This window comes from Talpa occidentalis, unplaced genomic scaffold (assembly GCF_014898055.3).
Source record: "Talpa occidentalis isolate TD23 unplaced genomic scaffold, MPIMG_talOcc4v2.1 talOcc4.14, whole genome shotgun sequence".
In the NCBI taxonomy this organism is placed as follows: Eukaryota; Metazoa; Chordata; class Mammalia; order Eulipotyphla; family Talpidae; genus Talpa; species Talpa occidentalis.
The window spans coordinates 48670482-48694378 of NW_023601433.1; the positions used below are offsets into that span (position 1 = coordinate 48670482).

The window sequence follows — 23897 nt, forward strand, 5'->3', positions numbered from 1 at the left end:
CTCATGCCCCACTGGCTGGCTATAACTTGATAGCACTGAGACTTAAGCCCTGGGTCACCAGAGAAGCCCCAATACTGCATTCTTAAGGACCAAAATTTTCCCTCATCCCTGTTCCCCCTACATGAACCTCCAGGTTAATCTAACATACACAGCTCCCCAACTCACCAGTTTCTCTCTGAAAATGTCCTTATTTACATCTTTCTAAGCACCAATCTCCTTCCCAAGTTTTCATCTTTCTCATAAATACAACTCAAGCAAACTATCATTTCAGAAAAACAATACTGGCTCTAGCTAATTCCCTTCCAAAAGGAAAACACTTTGGGCTTCAGGAAACCCTGTAGAGTGGGCGAAGTCCTGATTTGCCTGGGACAGAAGGGGTTCCCGGAATGCAGGATTCCAAACTGAATGGCTGCGGCTTTGGGGTGCAGAACTTAAAGACATGCCGAAAGAAGAGCCCAGCCCCAGGTTTCCTAAAGCCGGTCCCGCCTTCTTCCAAGGGAGAAATCAAAGCTCGCCAGCCCCAGCGGAGCAAGAGCGCTCATCCCAACACCCCTCCCTGGGCAGCCCAGCAACCCGGGCGCGGGGCAGGCCTCGGCGAGCCTCGCCCCGCCCTCCGCGGCGGCCCAAGGTCCGCTCCCTCCCAGGCCTTTGTCCCAGCCCGAGGACTTCCAGCTCCTCCCGCTCCTCCCCGCCGCGCGCGGGCTGACGCGGCCCGGGAGGAATGCTTTTCCGGAGGGAAAGGGCGGCGGCGGCTGCCTGAGGAGCAGAATCCACTGCGCGGAGGAGGCGTAGCCGGGGGGTCGTTTCCTGCCGGGCGGCCGCCGCGAGCGCCGAGTCTCCTCCTCCCGCCCCCGAGGAGGAGGAGCAGCCGCCGCTGCGCGCCGCGCCCCACACCCAGGAGGCCTCGCCAGCCCGAGGGAGAGGCCGCGCGGGAGCCGCGGAGCAGCAGGCCCGAGAGAGCGCGCCGGGGCCGACGCCGCCCGGGAAGGTGAGGGCCCGCGGCGGGGCGGGGCGCGGCCGGGCGGCTGGGGCTCAGCGCGCGCCCCGCCGGATGTGGGGCCGCCGCGGCGACTGCGGCCGGGACCCGGTGCGGGCGTGGGGCGGGGGTGGGCCCCGGGCCGTGCGGCGGGGAGGAAGTGCGGGCCCCCCGGCCTCCCCGCGCCCCCCTCGGCCGGCCCTTCCCCTCCCCCGCGCGGGGCTGGCCGCCCCTGTCAGGTCGCGGGCTGAGGGCGGCTGAGAACCAGCGCCCCCCCAACCCCCCTCCCGTCTCCTCAGCCTCCCCCCCAGCCCCTCCGACGGCCACGCCGACACCCGGCGTTATTCCTGGCGCCCCTCGCCTGGCTGGGTAGGGCAGGAGCCGGCCCCGCGCCTCGCCGGGAGTCCCGTCCCGCGGCCTCCGGGCAGGTGAGAAAGTGGTGGGAGCCGCCTCCGGACTCGGCCTCTAAGGAATTTGGACGGTCCTGGACGGCTTCTGATTCTTTATGTCCACTGCCATGGCCACCTGCTTTTTCTTTGGGCAGCCTTGAGCCTGGTAGCTTTCTGGATGAGGAGAATTGTATCCCCCCAACTTCCATAAGTTGGGTTGTAGCTCCTGGCGTGGGGGGAGTTGAGTGTGGGCCCAACAGATGTTGGCGTGGTGCAGCCATAGGAAAAGGAGGCTCAGGGCTGACGCCACCCCCATATGCCCAGTGCTGTCCCGTCTCCGCCCCCCAACCCCCCCCCCCCCCCCCCCGCATATGCCCAGAGCCAAACTTGGAATTCTGAGGGTAGCTGGACTAAGTCGCGAGAGCCCGCAGCGGCTGGAGGAAGCCGCATCTGGGCAGGGTGCCCGGAGGTCGCAGGACCCAGGCTCGGGGATCCCGCCCTGAATTCTGTAGAATTTAATGTCAGGCTTGTTTTGGCTTCATTGTGTTTTTAAGAGCACCAGAATGAGTGCCTAAATAACTTTATTTCATCAAGTTTGTGATTTTGAGTCAAAATCCAGTTTTAGTTGCTAGGATGATCTCTACTAAGTTACTCTTAGCTTCTATTTCCTTATCTGTAAAATGGGAAGAATATTTATGCTAGTAATAAAATGATTTTTATAGTAACAATCTTGAGGGCCTTGCTTAGCTCTAAGCTCTTTCTGTGTATTTTGTCCTTTAGTTCTGGCCGATCTAGTTAGGTAGGTACTATTTTAATCTCCGTTTTACTAATGAAGAAACTGAGGCACACGTTTCAAAATTGGAGCTCATGCAGTAGTATAGAGCACCCATGATGTTTATTTAAGTTCTGGAGCCCATATTTGAACTTGTGTAACTACAGTATATTGAAAATTAAATGTGAAATGTAGAGCACTTATTTTAAAGTAGATGCTCAATAAACTGACTCCTTTTCATCCCTTCTTGTTATATTAAAAAAAAATCTCTATTATACCATTAGTAAGGTTGGTTTGGGTCTCTGCATTCCACATAAATATTTAGGTTACTGGTTTATTTTTACTACTGTTTTGATGGTACAGAAATAAGTGCTAAGTAGATTTTGACGGAGCACCTTTCCTAAACTAGATATAGCCTTTATAATAGGTAGTAAATAGACCACCTTTAGAAGTGATTAAGGAATTTTAGTTGGAAGTTACCTGTGGCACTTGTGCATATCAGTGCCAGAGGGAACAAGAGTTACTTGACTCCCACTCTAATATTCATATTCTTAAAGTAATTTTAGTTTATTGAGTGTTAAATGAATGAGTGAAGATGAAGTGATAAACAGAAATCAGGAAACAAATTAGTGTTTTGGTTATAGGTATTTGAGAAGACATCCTGCTTACTCTAGCATTCCAATATAAAATGGAAGGTGTACTTAGGATACTAGTTAAAAAGATGGAATGTGTTTAATGCTATACTTCTGTAAATAGAAAACAAATAAAAGGGGAATTAAGGAATCTGTTAATTTCACAGATCTAAAATTTTGTTTTTGTAATTTTGATTTTTTAAGAATGTTTAATTACAAATTAAGATTATTTTTCAATCCCTCAACATTCTGTGTGGAAAGTATGACACCAGTAACACTGAAAATCTTCTTTACTTTGGGGTCAATATAATTTAAATCTGCTCCAAGTTACTATCACAGGTTGTATATGGAATTCTACAGGATTGTATTGTACAACATGTAAATATATCTTGTAGCAGGTCTGTTCTTACTTTGGTTATGTTTTGTGAGGATTTTTGTTGCCCTTTTGTATTGTTGCTGGGAATCATGGGGTAGGGAGGAGGAGTAAGAATAGTATAGTATTAACAGGATAGTTTTGACAGGGTGGGGTATATATTTCAGTATGTAAGTTAAAAGAGGTGCAGTTCATAAAACTCATATTAGCAGCCTCAGAATATTTTCACCAGATTGGCGAAAAGATGTGTACTCTCTTTTTCAGGAGCTGTGTGCAAAAAGAACCAAACTGTATTTTGTAAATTTCTCATCTTTTTAAAGATGGCTAATTATTAGACCTTTACAGGGTTAAATTTAATCTGTAATATGGGTTTTTAGAAGCCAACTGCCTTTTAACTATTTTTGGTTTGTGACTTTAGAAGATAAAGTTAACTATATTTAGTGAAATCTTAAAAAGTTTGTGTATATCATATGAAATATGTGTGTGTGAGTGAAAAATGGCTTTGAATAGATGCATATGTAAACACATATTAACACTTGCATATCTTCCTACCCATCTATCATCTGTCTACATTAGGACTAATCTCATTAATACAAGCCTCCAAGTACAGTTTCTGGATCCAAAAGGGTATGTGAAATAATAACTCACTAGAGTGTAGGAAGAACATATAGATTTAATATTAAATTGATATTTTAATTTTGTAATTTAAATTTTAAGTTTTTATGTTTTGCTCTGTTGCTATAGGAGTGTATATATGTTAATTTACAAATATATATGCATAAAATTTGGATAAATGTTTTTTTTTTAAGTAGAAGAACCTCGGTCTAGGAGATGATTTGGGTGGGAGGCACAAGAACTACTGTCTTTAGCAGGAAATATTGATAAAACGTTATCTGAGGTGAGAGAGATAAAAGAAACCCAAAGTAACACAGGTTTCTGGTTAGATGGTGCCATTTGCCAAGGTAGGAAATATAACCATGAGGGTGTGGTGCATCTTAATCGGAGGGAGGGAAAATGATGAATTTATAATGCTGAGTTTTTTTAAGGTCACTATGGGACAGGTAGAGTTGACAAGAGTGCAGTTGAATACACAGATGGGGGCTCAAAAAAAAAAATGTCTGGTTGGAGTTTTAAGTTTGGAAATTTTTAGTCTGTAAGAGCTAGTTGAAGCCATTTACTGCAGATGAAAATACCAAGGGATAGATGGTGTGAAAAAGAGGCCCAGGAGAGAACCTGGGAACATTTAACAAAGAGTGAGTAGAGGAAAAATAGCAGAAAAGCCTTTCGCTTCCCCAGGTTCTTCTCTGAATTTCAAATTCCTTTGTGTGACAGTTTGGTGAGTGACTTGGGTATTTGTGGGTTTTTACGTAATTTTCATATTGGGGTAAAGACAAAAAGACATTGTAGTCTTCTTAGACAATTATTAGAGAAGCAATAAAGTCTTGATTGGACAGTGAGAAACCTGATTTTCAGTGCTGGCCCTGCCATCTAATCTCTTTGTGGCTTACGTTGGCCATCACTTTCCAAGCTTCAGGATCTGCATTTCACCATAGTCTGTATGTTTCCCTCATTTTGTTAGCTCATAGAGTCGAAGGCTACTCTTGCTTGAACTGAGAGACTGCAGTTCTTTTCTGTGGTAGCCATTCTGTTGTATCACCACAGGAGGATAGATGCTGTCCCAAATTACTCCTTTAAGAAAATTTGTCAATGCTGGGCAGCCAAATCTATTGCTGTTACGTTATTGTTAGGATGTAGCTCTGTTATACATGGCATTTTAGTCTGTGGCATGTTGAGTACCAGTTACCTGAAAAGTGGTGTGTTGAGTGGATATAGATGATGAAGTTGACATGTCCTTGCTATTGAATGTATTGTTTAGTTGAGACAAATTGTGCTCAGTTGAGGGAAACAAATATCAAAGAATACATAATAGTAGCAGATGATATTCTATAATGAATTTTGAGAAAAAGAGCAGCATTGTTTTTGTATCTTTGGAAATCTATGTAGAGGAGTTGGGATATAGGCTTGGAATGGTATGAGCAAAGTTATGGGTGGACAGATGGGAGACATATTCAGTGGACAGTATAGTTAGAAGGCAAAATCTGTTCTAATTTAGCAAATGTTGTTGGTTGCTTTGTTAACCCTCATCACTGCAAGTGAAGGACCTATGAAATGAAGGCCTGGATTCTTGAAGGCTTTCCAGCTCTACTCTGGTGAGGTTCACAGATATGAATACACATATATGTATAGAATTATTTACAAAAGAGTTTTAATTAAGACAACACTGTTATTAACCACCAAAGTTTGTGGTTTACACTGCTAGACACTTTGAAGAACATGTTCAGAGCCACAAAGAAAGTATTTTTGCTTACTGTGGCTTGGTAAAGAGATGAAGAGCCAATGAAGGCCAAAAAGGAAAAGTCAGAAAGGTAGAAGAATAGTTAAGATTTTATTTTGTTGTAGCCAACATAATTTTAGTGAAGTGATGAGAAAAGTATTTATGTGAACAATGTATTGGGAATATATCATTTGAAGATGGAAGGCACATTTCATTGTATAAGTGTTGATTGAATGAATATGTAAATACTATACTTTCATTTTCTTAGTGAAATTAGAAATAGTAGCTTACTAGCTTCCTAATATTTTATGGCTACATGATTTATTTCATACTGAGATTTCAGTGCTTTTCAAAAGTGATCGTGTTATATTTGATTACTGGAGAGACAGCATTTTTGTAATAGCACATTCAGCATTATGCTATAATTAGAAAAACATAACACAATAGGGAGTGGATTATATTTAATAAAGAAGCATAGGTTTAAAAATATTTAGAACCATTTATTAGTCATTCAGATTCTTATGTTTAGAAGTCTGTGACTAAGTAAGTTTTGGAAAGAAGAAAATTTCCTAATCCAGTAAACCTTGACATAGAGATCATTATAAAGATGTTTATTGCTAAGAGCATTCACATTCATGATCTTATTTTATCCTTACAACAATTCTGAGATATATATTATTCCCATTTTATTGCTGAGTAAAATGAGAAATGATTTCTCATTTAGATTAAAAAAATTATCATACATTTAAAATAAACCAACTTTAAAACAAAATAAAATAAAATACACCAACTCTGCTTGTTCTACTCCACTATATAGCAAGGAGGAGATGGGACAAAAGATGTGGTCAAAATTTATTGACATTTAGATTAAGTAAGAATTTTTGTGTCATCTGCCTTAAAAGTAGATGAAAATTACAGTTTTGGGAACATAATTTATAATTCTCCTTAATTGAAATTCTGTGGAACAAATTATGCTTTTCAAACTCCATTAACAATTTTTATGTAAACTTGCCCTGAAGTAAAATTTCTCAATCAGAACTGTTGCTAACTTCTTACCCCTCCTAGTGAAAGGCAAAATTTTTAGACACAGTAAGTGTAAAAAGGGAATAGCTCCGTAGGCTGGTTTGAAAAATATCAGTTGCTAGGTTGTTGTCTTTTGAGTAGAAAGAAAACCTGGGAAGAATTAAGTTGAGGCAACTTTCCATGCTCATTTTGGATCAGTCCTATTATAACGTAATAGCTTTCTTTAAAGTGTTTATTTTTCTGTTTGTATTTTAAATTCAACTTTCTGCAGTATTTGGGTTTATTTTGTGCACCCCCCAGTTTTTTCGATTTCATGGTTAATTATTATTTTTCTCTTCTCCTTTTTTGGGGAGTGGCGGGGGTACCAGTTATATATTTATTTAGATCATCATTAGTTGTATCATCTTGTTTCTTTCCCTTCCCCCCCATTCTTGATATTAATAATAAATTTATAATTTTATTATAGTAACAGTTTCAATGAGGTCTATACACATATACAGAATTATTATATTGCAATTCATATAGAACAATATTTACATAATTAAGTTACACCTTTGAAATTAGAAGATCAAGTACAACTTAAGGTTTACAATGAAAAGAAATACACAAGACAAAAAGCAGTAAAAGTGTAACTGTTCTTGATATAATATATGGAAACACTGTAAAAAAACTACATATTCTTAATCTGATTATCCAAATCATTAATGTATGGGTGGTTCATGCCATTTTGTCTGAAATTCTTTTGGCTGATTCATAGGCTAACATTTTTGAGAGCCGATCCAAGCCATTTTCACCCAGGTTTTTGACATGGGGTGTTAGGCTTCCTGCTTTCCACTTAGGAAAGGTATTCTTATAGTCTTGTAAAGATTCCACAGGCCACACACTTCTTTATTGGGAGTGCCTTCAGAATTTTAAAAAATTCTGAAGAGTTGATGAATTTCTGAATCCCCATTAAAAAATGGTTTCTTGGGCCTCCCCGGTGGCGCAGCGGTTGAGCGCTGGGTTGCGAAGCTGCCCGCGGCCTCTGCGGCGCCGGTTCGATCCCCGGCTGCTCCCCGGCCACTGGAGGAGGGTCCCACATGACGCGCAGACCTCTCCTGCCGCCCGCTGCTTCCCTCAGCAGTGTACTTCGGTCCTTCTGCCTGCTCTGCTCCCCGCTCTGGCTCTGGTGAATTCTCTCGCCCTCCCGCGCTTCTGACTGTACCCAGTGCCTGAATAAACAAAAAAACAAACAAACAAATAAATAAATAAAACATGCCTCTATTAAAAAAAAAAAAAAAGACTTTAAAAAAAAAAAAATGGTTTCTTAGTGGCTCATTCCACAAATATGGTGCTTACGCTCCCAGTGTCAACTGGAGTTGAATACTGAGCTAACCCCATTAGTAGTTCTGGAGAGCTATCCCAGAGTAGTGAGTGAGTGAGTGTGTGTGTGTGTGTGTGTGTGTGTGTGTGTGTGTGTGTGTGTGTGTGTGTGTGTGTGTGTGTACTCTCTAACAGGTAATCCAAAGCTCTGGTAAGGCCAATATCAGCCAGTTTGTTACTTTGTGATCCATCAACAGATAATGAGATTTTAAATCTCTGTGTAGTACTCTTTTAAAGTGACAAAACACAATCCCTTGTGGGGTTTGGTACAAATAACTCTTACCAAGTGAAGAATACATGAACTGACCAGGAGGGATAGAATCCAATTATTTCTTGAGATCATGGAAAGAAATTCAAAGATAAGATAGAACCTGAGATCCTGCATAAGCACATCTTAAAGACTGTTTTTGCAATGACAAAGGTCTTTTAATCGGTACATTTTCTGAATTAGATAACTAGGAACCCCTTCCTCTTTACTTTCTAGTCTGATTTTCTTCACTACCATGTGGCCTTTAGATTTGTGTCTACCTTTATACAGACGTCCATAGGTACCTTCTCTAATTTTTCTATTTTGATGTAGCCTTCCATGGTTAATCAGTGGGTATGGAAGATCCTGGCTTCTCATCCTATGGTGAAAATGTGGCCACAGCCACATTGGCATAGCTTATCATGTTTCTGTTGGCTTGAAGTATTTGAATTCTGTGTGATTTTTTTTCCAGATCTGCTTTTCCTTTCATTTATGTTTTTTGTTACTCTTATGAGTTCTGTAGAGGATTTCAATTTAAATTTCCTTCTTCAGCTCTGTACATTTTTGCAGCCTGTTTTTGATTGCTGTGAGGTCTACTTGAGATTTCCTAAGTTCTTTGAAGAGCATAATGGATTCATACAGAGTTTCTCCTGAAGATTTTTCACTTTTTATCATGCAGAACTTTTTCCTAGTTAGGTTCCACACCCATGCCCCCTTACCTTATCCTCCTCCCATCCCACCTCTAACGTATTGCTCTTTGAGGCAGTTTACCCATTTTTTATCTTACCTTTGCACTTGTGGACTGAGTGGTGGGTAGTGATGATTGATCTTCCATGTTCTCATTTTCCTGGAGAAGGTGAGTAGAATAGTTACTGGTGTTGAATTTTATCTGTTTTTGGGTTTCAGATAGTTTTGTTAAGCTAATAGCTTTGGAGCAGCTAAATTTTGGTTTTGAAGCTCAGTAATCCCATGCTGATATTAAACCATTAGGTCAGAAGAACTCGGTGCTTATCAGAAAGAGCTCAGTGCTTTTTCTTCTAGGTGGGAATAGTGAATTTTAGAAGGTTTTCTAGTTCAGACAGTAATTTTATTTATCCACAGTGGGTAGAAAAGGACTTTGTGCTTTCCCATCAGATTATTCTCCAATTTGACACAAATGTATGTTCATATTCCCTTTCGTTCATTTGGCTCCTTGTTCTTTTGGACTGCATTGCTTTTTAAATATTAATCTGTAATTGCCCTATTTAATTTTTCCTTTTTTAAAACAGATGCAGAAAATAATGATGGTGGGAAAGCTTTGGGATGAATCCAACATTACTATGTTTTTTTGGACAGATTTATGATATACTTCAATGAGATGTCAGAATCTTCTCTACCATTAACGTAAAAAGATTTTAAATTATGTCATAGACAAGGAACAGACAATTCTGTTCCCTAGAATATTTGAATGGTTAGAGTCCTTAACCTTTCTTATTAGAAACCTGCTTTTATTAAAAACTTGGGCTTCTAGAAGGGATCATGCTCAGTGAAATAAGTTAGAAGGAAAAAGAAAAATACCGGATGGTCTCACTCATAGCAGGAATTTAGAAAACCTAAATAAGAGTCCAGGAAAAAGACTAATCAATACAAAGTAAAAATCAAAATCAACAAGCAACTATAAACCAGAGACACGGTGAGGGGCGGGGAAAGGAAGTACTATAGTCAAAATAAGGGGGGAGGTGCAGTTGTATGGGGAATATAACCAAAATGAAAATGCATACATTGTGCAAAGATGAAAAAAGATGTAAGAATTATATAAAATAAAATATTTAAATATTAAAAAAAAAAACCTTGGGCTTCTGAAACAGGCCAGGGTTCATATTCCATCTCTATTACTTAACTTGTCTGTCATGAGGTAGATATGCAATATTTGTTGGTATGAGTTTAATTGGCTACATATTGAATTAAAATGTGCCCTCTTGCAAAGATTTTATAGTACTAAATTATTTGTGGGTGACTTTTGTACCATTTAGCTTTGGGGCAACTTATTTTAAAACTTAAAAGTAATATATTTTTCAAAAAATTTGAGAAAAATTAAATTTCTACAAATATAGTACATACAAGATTGTTATGTTGGGGCCTCCCTGGTGGTGCAAGGGGTTAAGCACCTCACTGTGAAGCAATTTGCAGCCTCTGCAGCACAAGTTCAATCCCTGGCCTGCCAGGGAGCCACTACATGGCGAAGCAGACCTCTCCTCTCTTGCCCGCTGCTCCCCTCAGCAGTGTATTTCAGTCAGTCTGCCTGTTCTGTTCCCCGCTCAACCCCCCCCCCCACATCTCTGGCCTGCATACAAGAGCTGGCCCCCCCCAGCTCTTGTATGCATAAATATTTAAAAAATAAAAAATAATAAAATAAAATCCAAGGAAAAAAGATTGTTATGTATAAGACTAAAAGGAAATGCTATGTGAGTACTCATGACATTGTTATAAAACATTAATAAGTAATCAGTGTGTACATAAAAGTTGAATGAACAGCAATAAAACCAGACTTAACCTTGATGAGTAAAGATGAGGTCATAGTAAAAATTTAAATACAAGTTTTGACAATTGGAATAGTTGCACACATTTGGAGTTATAACCACTAAAATGAGATTGTTTTGGGGGAGAGTTTAAGATATTTATTGCTCCTGGGATGAATTTTGACTACATAAGTAAAATTGAGTAGGGTAAAGAAATGATTATTAGGGTGAAATGCTTTTGTAGGAATGAAACACTAAACATATGTTCAAATGCTTTTGTAGGAATGAAACACTAAACATATGTTCATAAACTTACAATTAAAATAACTTTTGTTGGTATCTATTCAGTTTGAAGACCTAAGAAATAAACTTACAGAGCACTATAAGTCCTATTATAAGTGACCTATTTGCTATCTTTTCACAGAGGAGTTTATTCTGATGTGGCCACCAAGGGAGCCAGAGGGCTATGCACAGCCCCCCCCCCAAAACAAACAAACAAACAAAAGAACTAGTTCCCTGGTTCCCTGAATGCTGTGACAATATATGCTGGAGAGGGGGAAGATGCTTTTGGTTGCAGGATGGGAGTGCTTCCTCCAGACCATCATCAGACAACAATCGGATGTTTGTTTTTGATATTAGATTCAACCTCAGAGGGATACAGAATTTTTACTAGGGATGTAACACAGTTTTCTAAGTTCCTGGGAATGCAGTTGAAAAAAGATAAAGGGTAATCACAAAGAGGGAAAAGGGGGGAGAGAGAACAAAGGGTGCTTAGAGTTTAATTTGGATTATTTCTAATTTTTAGTTTAGGCAGATTTTGTTGCAAAATGGAGGGAATCCACTAAACTACCCATTCCTGTGCTCCAGTCACTTCTAACACTAGAATGATTTCCTTTTTTAAAAAATAAATGCTGCCAAAACTGGCCTTCAATTATAGTGTGCTTTATGGTGACCAACGCAAGGAAAATTACTTTGGGCTGGTCAACCATGGGTGAAGCTTGGAAAGCACGTTGGGCACCAAACTGTTAGGAGCAACCCCAATATAAAACGGGTTGCCTGACTGTGGGTCCTCACCCGCGTGCTTAAAAGGGACTTATTAATACTCCACCAGAGGCACACACAAAAGGTTAATAAAAGGCCGCTTAACCCCACCCTCAGGTCCCAGCCACCTTCCCTTTGGTGGTGATGGGATTTGGAGTTTCCAGTGTCTTTGGCTTTGGTCTGGAGTGGGGGGGAGGGGGGTGGTGGAGTCCACAAAGCCTATGTGGAATTAGCTTTAGGACATCCTTTTTTTCCCCCTAACAGTTTAATGAGCACAAAGCAGCTTCCGGATTCAGATGGTTTCAATTCCACCTGTACAGTTTTGGAGATGTTATTTAACTTCTCTGTAGTTGAGTTTCTTCAACTGTAAAACAAAGATGATATTCTAAATATCATAGACTTATTTGGAGAAAATAATTATTTTTATCATTATTATAGTCATTTGAAGATGTTGATAAAAAATGAGATAACATTACAGAATTACCTTAAACCATCAGCACTCAGTGCAGCATATTCTTGTCTATCCATATCTATACTTACTCTGGTTTCTAAATGAGAAATAGAACCCACTTTTTAAAGTAACCCTCACTGAATATATTTAAACTGGTACACAGCATGATAATGGTATCTTTTTAGGGCAGTTTCCTTTTTTCTTATAGCATTTCTTGGGTGCTTCCCTACCGCAAAAGAAACCTCAAGCCATTCTTCCTTGTTTCTATTTGTATAGGTGTTATCCCCCACCTTCAACTCACTTCTTTTTTAAGATTTATTTATTTATTTATACAAGCACTGGGTACAGCCAGAAGCGCGGGAGGGTGAGAGAATTCACCAGAGCCAGAGTGGGGAGCAGAACAGGCAGAAGGACCGAAGTACACTGCTGAGGGGAGCAGCGGGCTGCAGGAGAGGTCTGCGTGCCATGTGGGAGTCTGTGGGCAGCTTTGCAACCCAGCGCTCAACCACTGCGCTACCGGGGAGGGGAGGCCCCTTCAACTTACTTTTAAGGTGGCCTTTGATGTTAGCCATCAGAAATAAGTGCAGTTTTGTCTCCTATCATAATACAAAACACTACAAAGGTTTTGCTGCTTTTACAGACAAAATTTTAGGAGATGAATAAGTTAGAAAGCACATTAAGTTAGAATAATCCTACTTAGATGTGGAACCTAAAGTAAATATCTAATTATACTTATTAATAAAATAATTAAATCTAATTAATATAATTACTGTCTGATTAAACATTATTATGTAGTGTAAGGTTTTGATAATATGCCAAAATCTGAATGGCCATCATAATCTTCATTAATGCATTATTTGCATTGATGTTATTTCTAATACTTTTACCTTATCTTCTATATCCTGTATATCTCCTGATATGAATCAATCCAAAGTTTCTGGTTATAATTATACTTGAACAAAGCAGAACATTTAAACATGGTTGCTTCTTTTTTCAGTCACTGTTGTTACTGAGCTCCAGTTATAATGTATAGTAATAATAATAGCAAGTAGCACTTAGGTAGTGCTTACAGTGTGCCAGAGTGTGTTAAATTAAATGCTTTGTATTTATCAACTTTTTTTTTTAAATATGTCCTCATTGTGTGGCTGTAGATATCAATAGATAGTACTTTTTTTTTTTTTAAGAGGGGGATTTTTTTTTTTTAAGATTTATTTATTTATTTATACAAGCACTGGGTACAGTCAGAAGCACGGGAGAGTGAGAGAATTCACCAGAGCCAGAGCCAGAGCGGGGAGCAGAGCAGGCAGAAGGACCGAAGTACACTGCTGAGGGGAGCAGCGGGCGGCAGGAGAGGTCTGCGCGCCATGTGGGACCCTTCTCCAGTGGCCGGGGAGCAGCCAGGGATCGAACCAGCACTGCAGAGGCTGCAGGCAGCCTCACAACCCAGTGCTCAACCGCTGCGCCACCAGGGAGGCCCTCAACTTATTTTTTTTAACTGGAAAAAAAACACAATTTAATTTTGAAAGAATGTGTTTAGGATACATATTTGTTCACAGGTCAAAATATTGTTAGCTTCCTAATTGTTTAGTTAATATTTATGCTAAAACTTCACATGTGGAACATAAGACAGTGGAAAGGTAATTAGCAAAATAGTGAAGCCCAAATAGCAATGGGCAAAAAACTTTAACTCAAAAATTGAGGGGGAAGAGCTTTTTTTTAAAAGCTTGATAAATAACAACTTAAAAAATAATAGATATGTCTTAATAAATACTACATGAACGTAAATGGACTAAACTTGCCAACTGAAAACAGATTATTGTACTGGATAAAAACAAAACAGCAACCAGCTCTGTGGACTTGTAATAGGCACACCAAAATTATGAGATGCACAAGGTAAAAAATTAAAATATGAGAGAAAAATAGCCTGGGAAAAAACTGACTAAAAGGAGAGGAATTGTGGGGCCATTTTATCAGTACCTGACCCAAGAGACTTTAAGACAAAAAATGCTATTTGAAATGAAGTCACTGAATAAAATTTTTAAAAATCTGTTCACCAAGGAAGATAACATAATTCTAAACTTGCTTGAACATGACAAATATATCAAAACTAACACAAAAAGTTGACACAATTACATGAAAAAATTCATGCAGGCACCACTGTATGTTTAGTGGAAAATTTAACATGCCTCTCTTGTTTAACAAGTTGAGTTTTATGTTTTTTAATTTTTAAATCTATACTTTCTTTTTATATTGTTAATATTTGTGCTCTGGATGCCTGACCGCTTGCTCCCAAGAGGTCTCGCTCGTTCGGTTCTTTTCTGTCTGTTCTCCTTCAAGTCTGACTTCGGCCTTCCTCTCTTCCTAAATATTATTTTCTTCACAATTTCATCTATTTTCATAACTTTAATTGTCACAATATAATGACAACTCTTAGTGTATGTCTCTAAACTGACTTATTTCCTGAAATCTAGACCCATATGTCCTTGTAGTAGGTATCTTCCAGAGATTTAACACAGGAATTACAGTTCACATTTGTAAATATAAGCGCACTAGTTTTTCCCCTAACTTTATCGCTTCATGTGAAAGTGATGTTTTTTCCTAGTCTCCTTCTTTTCTCTCTCTCATCTAAAAATCCATGAAATCCCTTGGTCCTGTCTCCTAATCACTCATTTGTTTGCTGCAGACCCTTGCTGCTAGCTGAATCCCCATGTTCATCACCTCTTATCTGAACCTTGACAGTAACTTCTGTATTTATAGCTTCCATCTTGCCACTTGTTCTTTGCCCCTCTAATTTTCTGCCATTTTTGTGTTGTCATGTTATTACCTTCCCCCAATTTTTTCAGTTTCTTACTATTTATAGAATAGAGTATATACTCTTTCTAGTATGATGGCATTTACAGTTATCTGTATGTAACCTAATTCCTCCCGCTTCTGATCTTTGTTTCTATTATTCGGTTTGTTTTGTTCTGTTTTTAAATTTTGTGGGGCCTCCCTGGTGGCGCAAGGGGTTAAGCACCGCACTGTGAAGCAATCCGCAGCCCCTTAGCACAAGTTCAATCCCCAGCCTGCCAGGAAGAATCCCACATGGCAAGGCAGACTTATCCTGTCTCGCCCGCTGTTCCCCTCAGCAGTGTATTTTAGTCAATCTGCCTGGGGTGTAGGCCAGAGGTATGGGGGGGGGGTTGGTGAGAGGGTACCCCAGAGAGAGTGGAGAGCAGAACAGACAGATCTACAGAAATATACTGCTGAGGGGAGCAGTGGGTGGGACAGGAGAGGTCTACTGCGCCATGTGGGTTAGCTCCCTGGCTGGGGATCAAACTCATGCTGCAATGGCTGCCGATAGCTTCATAATGCTGAGATTTAACCCCTTGTGCCACCAGGGAGGCCCCCAAGTTTGTAAAAACTTTACAGTACGTGGGATAGTTCCACTTGGGGGACAGGAGAAAGTTGAGTAAATCATCCAAATGTATATGTCTAGAAGTACGATTGTGAAGAAGCTATTATACTTCTTCCCAGGACTCCATGGCTTTGCATGTGCAAAACTTTTGCTTGAAATGTTTTCATTTATCCACCTACCCACTTTTTACTCCCCTTCACCTTCAATTCTGGAAAGCTGAAACATTGCCATCTCCTTCAAGTCTTTGAAAGATTCCATGTCCTCATGCCTTTAGGGCATCTTTTCTCAACATAATAATCATTTGGAATACAGGCCTTACCTCTCAATATTGCGTTTTTAAGACCTGTAGGGAAGGGTACTTGGAAAGTTTCCTATATTTCAAAATTTCCTAAAGACAGTACTTCTAAAAGTGTGGTCTAGAGGTTTTGAAATATAGGAAACTTTCCATGTGTTCTTCCCGACAAGTGTGCATGGGTATCTAGAGCCTTCAGAGACTGTCAAGACTGATAGGAGTGGCTGTGAGTCTTTTCTGTCATTCCCTCTTGCCTGCTTAGTTCTCTGCTGCTTGCTTTCCTTATCACTGCTAACCTGGGTCTTTTCTAAGCCTCTTTGTTCTCAGCTCTTCTTCAGTCTTAATTATTGTCTTCTGTTTCCTAGGGCTTTGGTTTTCTGAGAAAAAGATTGGCCTTTTACATACATCACTAATTGGTGACTGTGTCCCTTTGTTTACTGTCAGTGAATGGCCAGTCATAGAAGTCAGCATCTGTCCCGGAGCCTGTTTTTCCTGCTTTGGAGTTTTTCCACTTTCCCAGAGACATGAGTTTCAAAGATTGATCTTTTGCTTGTTAAGGTTTATGAAGGAAAAGGACAATGACATTTAAAGCCATATAACCTGAGAATATAAAGAAACATTTTCTGTTACCTAATGACTGTATCTTCTTGGTGATTTTTCTGATATTTTGAAAGATTTTTCCTGGCGACCTAGTGGTCTTTAAAGTAGTCTGAATAGTGTCCCAAAGGAAAGTCTGTTAGCCCATTTCTGGAACAAATTCTTACTGTTTACTTTGTGTAGAAACCACCCACATGCTGCATTCATTACCGTCATGCCTTTCCTCAGGAGTCTTGATGTTCCAGGCACATTCAGTCAGAGCTTTGGAATTGTGATAACATTATTTAAATTGCTTGAAATTATAGTCTGTGCAGATTTATTACACATTAAACCTTTCAGGCAGTACTTAAAAGGTGAACTGTTAGCAGCTTTTGTTGGTATCTTGGGTATACAGAACTTGCTGGTATGCACAAGTTAATTGACTATGGAAGTTATACTTAAGGCTTTTCTCTGGGAAGCCAGCAGAGCAACAGCACACAGCATTTAGCAGCAGAGAATATGCAGATATTCCAGGGTTGCTCTGAGCACACCTTTAAAGTACTCTCCAAGAGGTATGGGAGTAGCATCCTGGAATAGATGCTTTTGAAAATGGAGGTATTTTTAAAAATGTTTTTTCTTATTAAAGGAAAGTTACCAAGAAAGAAGGATTCCAGTTATCTGCCATAATTGTTTTTATTGAGAAAGTAAAAAGAAGAAAACACTAACAATTTAAAAAATAAACCAATTGTCATTATGTTATACCTATATATAAATCTTTGTATCTTCAGGTCTCTGGTTACTTTATATACTGTTTTATTTACAAACCTGTGGACTTAAATATATGTAAACTATATGTATGCAGATATGTACTTTGCATCCAGAATTATGCTATAAACCTTTTGATGTTGCTGCATCTTATTATTTTATGACTCAGTAATGATCCATTAAGTTGAAACAGTTAACTGTTTCCCTATTATTAGGTAGTTTGTTTACATTTTTACCTATTGTAAATTTACTAGTCTGTACTATCACCTTTTGCCCTTTGTACTTTTAATTATGTCCTTGGGATGAATTCCCAATAGCTAGATTATTAAGTCAGAGAATAAAAACATTTTTTATGGTTTTTGATACAGGTTGTTTCCCCCCCCCAACCCTAAATTATACCAGTTTATGGATCCATCTCCATTTTCTCTTTGCCATATTCAGTGGCCTTTGTTGGGTTGAAACCTTTTTTTCCCCTAGCTTACCTTATATTGTTTTATATTTCTTCAATAGCTAGTAAAGCTAACCTCTTATTTTGGTCTGTAGTTGTTGTTTGTAATCTTGTGGGAAGAGCAGGTGTTTAGACTGCTAGTCTAATAATTAGGACTACTAGTCTAAGATCAGTGAGTATTTAAGGAATAGGATCAGCGACCTGTGACCATAGCTATCTTTGACCAATTCTGGTAAGGGATAGATTAATGTTATGAAAACCTTGATTCATAGAAAAAAGGTCTTACTGAATTAGGGTATACAGAATATTGATTTTTCTTTAGCTTTTCTGTGAGACACAGAAGCCCCTTTAAGGTCTTAATATCCTTCCTTCCTCTAATATGCCCCCTCTTCTATTTTTTGCTTAGTGTAGATCTTGAAATTATAGAGAATTGAACTGAATATTTTATTTTTTCCATGTACACAAGTTGATTTTTTTTTTTTACAAACAAATAATTACAGAGCATCAAACTAAAAACTTGAGTTGGGGACCTTGTGCAGGATGTGGTTATTAGCCTAAGGAGAAATTAAAATCTATGGAAAAGTTATAGTAAAGGGGATGACACAATCAGCATTTTGACAAGCTCAAAATACTTAAAACTAACATTCAATATTGAGGTAACTGAGACTTATAGATGCCTCTGTGGCCCCCTAGGGGTCAGAGGAGAAAATAGAGACTCCATGGGGCATAGATTGGTAATAATTTAAGATTTAGGAAATACTGTTCTTTTTTGAGTCATGTTAATAAAGTATTAAAATGTATTTGATTTGGAGACAGGCACAAATGGATTCTGTTGTGGATGTTAACAGTGCAGGTGAAAGGTAAGGTAACAGAGTAGAGGTGGATGATAGGGATGTAGTAAAGAGTTGGAGAAAAGATTTGACGTATATGGATAAGGGGGCTGGGAATATTTACATTTGACGTATATGGATAAGGGGGCTGGGAATATTTACATTCAGAGTATTTTCTTTTTTTAATTATTTTAATGATGTCCATTCTGTATTTCAGATGAATTTACAACTGATTTTCTGGATTGGACTGATCAGTTCAATTTGCTATGTATTTGGCCAAACAGGTAATAAAAAGATTTTTTTTACTTCAGTATCTTGTGTTACTTTTGAGCAGCATCTTATTTAGATGCTGCTCTTTCTGAAAGCCTTGCAATGGTCCCATCTCATTTGGTGTTAAGGGATGGTCCTTAAAATGACTTTTAGTAAGTTCTACTCATCTTTTCTACCCAGACCAACAATAGGAAGCTTTGCTAGTGAAATGCTAAAAGTATAGGAATACAGTAGACTAAGGAAAGAGTCTTTGAGTATATAGGAAAGTATAAGTAAGCAGAGAGAAAGCAAAGATGTGTATTATACTTAGGACAGAATAAAATCTATTTATAGAGTGGTGGATTACTAGGTAAAAAAAAAATCCAGGAACAGTTGACATTCTAGAGGATAGTTTCACTCTGATCAAGAAGTCTATCATTAAAATAAAAAGACCCTATCAAATGGGAGGGTATATTTGCACATCATACAAATGACAAGGGACTGATATCCAAAATCTACAAAGATCTCATACAACTCAGCAAAAAGAAAACAAGAAATTTAATCATAATATGTGCAGAAGATCGTTAACAGTCACTTCTCCAGAGAAGGCATACAGATGGCAGCAGGCTCATGAAAAATGCACATCATCACTTGTCATCAGAGAACTGTAGATTAAAACCAAAACCACAATGATATACCACCTTACACCTGCGAGAATGACGTATATAAATAAGACCAGAACCTTCAGTTCTGGTGAGTATATGGAGAAAAAAGGAACTACTGTGCTCTGTTGGTGGAAAATGTAGACTAGTCCAGACTCTATGAAAAACAGTATGGAGTTATCTCAAAACATTAAAAATAGGTCTACCATTTGATCCAGCAATTTCACACTTAGGTATTTATACACTTAGGTATGTATTCACTGAATACAAAACTACTAAATTGAAGGTATATGTGCATTCCTGTATATATTGCAGCACTATTAACAAAAGCCAAGGTATGAAAATAACCTAAGTGTTCAATGATAGATAAGTGGATCAATAAGAGGTGTATACACACACACATACACACAGTGGAATACAACAGAACTATAAAAAGGTAAAGTTTTGCCATTTGCAACAACATGGCTCAAAATGTAGGGGACTATGCTAAGCAAATCAGGAGACAAATACCTGATGATTTCACTTATCATGTATAAAGAAAAATGCAAAGGAACAGATAAAACAAAGACAAAACAAGTCCTTGAAATCTGACTCTAGAACTGGGTCTACTTGAACAAGCGGGTTACAGCAAAGGAGGGAGTTGGCTCTGTTGGACTATTTATTTATTTATTTATTTATTTTTAAAGTTTTTATTATTTTTTTTTTTAAATAATAATTTTTATTTTTATATTCCCCATACAATTGCAGCCCCCCCATTCTGACCCCAATCCCTCCCCTCCCACCCCCCCCCCGCCCCCAAAAAGTGTCTCTGGTTCATAGTTTTTTGTTGATTTTGATTTTCACTTTCTTATAGTTATTCATTTTCCTGGTCCCTTATTTAAGTTTTCTAGATTCCTGCTATGAGTGAGACCATCCGGTATTTTTCTTTTTCTTTTTGGCTTATTTCGCTGAGCATGATCCCTTCCAGCGCCATCCATGTTGCTGCAAATTGCATGTGTTTATCTTTTTTGAATGCTGAGTAATATTCCATGGTGTATATGTACCACATCTTCTTGATCCAGTCATCTATTTTTGGGCATTTGGGTTGTTTCCAAAGCTTAGCTATTGTAAACAGTGCTGCTATAAACATAGGGGTGCAGGTGTTCTTTGGAATTGATGTTTCTGTGTCCTTTGGGTAAATCCCTAGGAGTGGAATTGCTGGATCATATGGAAGCTCTATGTTTAGTAGGTCCAGAAATCTCCACACAGCTCTCCATAGTGGTTGGATCAGTTTGCACTCCCACCAACAGTGCAGGAGAGTTCCTTTTTCTCCACACCCTCGCCTCTGTTGCACTATTTAGAAGATGATTGGTATTTTGCTGGTGGGTTTGGTGAGAGAACATAAATTTGTAGATTGGTGAACCAGTACTCCTGAAACATAAATAGTGTTAAACATCAGTGTTACCTCAGTAGACACAATGGTAAAAAATGAGAAACTAAGCAAAGGTTACTTTCATTAATGTGGAGCTTCAGTAGCAACAGATGAACGTGACAGTAGAAAAATTTACAAGACGCAATAAAAAAATGTGAAAAAAAATGGTTAGCAAAAACATGAAAAGATAGGATATTTTAAATCCCTAACAATAGAATTGATATTCTAATATAAAACTTTTAAATGATTAAAACATTTTATAATGAAAATGTACTTAGTATTGTTGAAGGTATGATAAAATAATAGTATACTGCTTATGGGTATATACTTTGGAATATTGTGGATAGAAATTAGTATTTTGGAGTCTTAAAAATGTTACTATTCATCTCAATATTTTATTTGAATTTGTAATAAAGACACTTTCCCATATAAAAATGGTCTTTAGAGTAGATGCATGTATATGCATTTATAAACATGTAAGCCTTCCTCAGATTATGAAAAACCTCATAAGTTGAAAATAATGTAAGTTGAAAATGATTTGATACCACCTACCAAACATCATAGCTTAGCTTTACCTACCTTAAACATACACAGAACACTTACCTCAGCCTACAATTAGGCAAAAATCATCTAATTCAAAATCTATTTTATAATACTATTGAATATCATGTAATTTATTGAAACTACTGAAAATGATAAATGGAATAGGTATATGAGTTCTTACCTTTAGCTTACACAGTTGAAAGTATACTGGGATTTCTGCAGATTGCTTTTGCAACATTGTAGAGTTGAAAAAAGTCTCATCATCCATATATGCGTTTTGAGAGTTTACATGTATATTTGAACAAGCATATGTGAATGATGCACACATGTAACTGAACAATCTAAATTTCTCCAACATTAGAAAAAGGGATTCTCCCACACTGCTGGTGGAAATGCAAACTGGTCCATCCACTATGGGAAGCTGTGTGGGGTTCCTTAAATTACTAAAAATTGAGCTACCATATGACCCGGCAATTCCACTCCTGGGAATCTACCCAAAGAACACAAAAACATTAATTCAAAAGGATACCTGCACCCCTGTGTTTATTGCAGCAGTATTTACAATAGGTAAGATATGGAAACAACCTAAATGCCCAAAAATGGATTACTGGATCAAGAAAATGTGGTCTATATATACACAATGTAATGCTATTCAGCAATCAAAAAAGATAAACTCATGCCATTTGCAGCAACATGGATATAAGGCAGAAGGAAAAAGAAAAATTTCGATGGTTTCACTTATAGAAGGAATATAGAGGAACCACTTACAGGAGCAGGAAAAAGTAAATAAATAAAAAAGCAAAACTAACAGGCAACTATAAATCAGTGACATTCTGCAGGGGTCAGGGAGGGAGAGGGATAGAAAGAGCACAAGGGACTATGGTGATGGTTCACAGGTTAATTGGTGGTGGGAATTTTACAGGGACTATACCTGAGAGGAGAAATCAAACATTGTATAAAAATAAACAATGAAGTAAAAAAATATATAATACTAAAAAAAAAAAATTTCTCCAACATTAGAGTATCTTATCATATATAATCATTAAATGCCATATTTTTAAAGAATTTTTAATGAAACATTTACAATAAAATATGAAAAGCAGTATAAAAAATTGTATTATAATTGAAGTATAGCCTCACTTTCATATAAATGATGTCTCTAGGCTTTCTCCTATTTTTTGATCTCTCTGCCTAGAAAAATTACTGGAAAGAAATATGCAAAATTATCTCCTACTAATGTATAATTAGTGATCTTTAGTTTATCGTTTGTTTTCATGTGTTTTCCAAGTTTCTATAATGAGCATGTGTTAGGTTTTCATTTAGAAAAGATACATTGGAGATAGTACATAGTAGTGCTTATCACATGAAAAACATGCCAATACTTAGATGGAATTGAAAAAATGTAAAACATTCTTTAAACACAACCTGAAAAATCATTGGCTTGTGGACTAGGTGAATATAAATTTTGCAAAAATTTAAAATACTCAAAACCATCTGAAAGATGCTGAAGATGTTGGGTCAGGGAGCAGGTTATGGATAGGATAGTATGAGTTAAATGAAAATAATCTTTTGCCAAGTTGTAACAAAACTGACATTAATAGATAGGTAGATCCTGAAACTATGCCTTTAAGAAAAAGGATAAATGTATAGATTATGTTACTTAGTCTTTGCTACAGAAGACAAGCAAGGTAACTGTCTTTTTATGGCTTTGTGCTAATATGAATGATCCAAAATTATGTATCTTTGGGTTTCTTGGGGGTAGGGATGGATCAGCTGGGTGACTAGGTTCATAGTGTTCATATTTAACATTCAGATAGTTGCATTGTCATTGTCATTTTGGTTTCTCTTTTTTTTTTTAATTTCAAGTAAAGTGGTCTATTTTTTTTTTTTTTTTTGACAGATGAAAATAGATGTTTGAAAGCAAATGCTAAATCATGTGGAGAATGTATACAAGCAGGACCAAATTGTGGATGGTGTACAAATTCAGTAAGATTGCTCAGATCCTTTCCATTTATTCCCTAAACATTTAGTGTTGCCTAATACGTATCCATGGAAGTGCTGGAGATGAATTTTTACTTAAATTTATTTTTATTGAATGAGTGTTAACTCTACAGTACTTGTGATTGACTAGAGCTTGATATTCAAGACAGTTTAGGCACCTGTGTCTCTTGAGTACTTGAAATATGAGTAGTGGAAATTAAGAATTGCTATAAACCTGTAAGTCACAAATGCATACCAAAGTTCAAAGACTTAATGATAAAAAATTCATTATAATGTTAACTTAATGTCATTAATAATTGTCAAACTATTTCCTTTGAATTTTCTAGTTATATTTGAATTAAACCAGTACAGAATTGGTTTTTTTTTTTCTAATGAAGCCTGCTTAGGTTAGGGTTCAACTATTTTTCACTTTGTCATCTCTATATGTTACTTAACATAGTACCTTCTTAAAGCTTACTAAATGTTGAGGAATGAATGAATGAACAGCCTAATTAATGAATGCTGGAACAGGAGGAAAAGATGAATAAATTTGAAGATAGAGAATTTATTCACAGAGTAAATAATATCAGAAAGCAAAGGTTTATGTTTTTACTCAGCCATGTGAAGCCGTATTTCAAGTGACTG

At 37.9% G+C, this 23897-nt stretch overlaps 1 protein-coding gene and 1 pseudogene across 1 annotated transcript in view; one reads left to right on the forward strand and one right to left on the reverse strand.

Moving 5' to 3' along the window:
- Positions 1 to 906: 906 nt before the first annotated feature.
- The window catches only part of ITGB1 (integrin subunit beta 1), a 45129-nt gene continuing 22138 nt past the window's right edge, over positions 907 to 23897 (forward strand). The window contains exons 1-3 of the mRNA XM_037510465.2: positions 907 to 988; positions 18625 to 18691; positions 23173 to 23258. Coding sequence (XP_037366362.1) covers positions 18625 to 18691; positions 23173 to 23258 — 153 coding nt within the window. The 5' untranslated portion in view covers positions 907 to 988. The remainder of the gene's footprint in view (positions 989 to 18624; positions 18692 to 23172; positions 23259 to 23897) is intronic.
- On the reverse strand, positions 1272 to 8450 carry LOC119244155 (cyclin-dependent kinase 1-like; annotated as a pseudogene).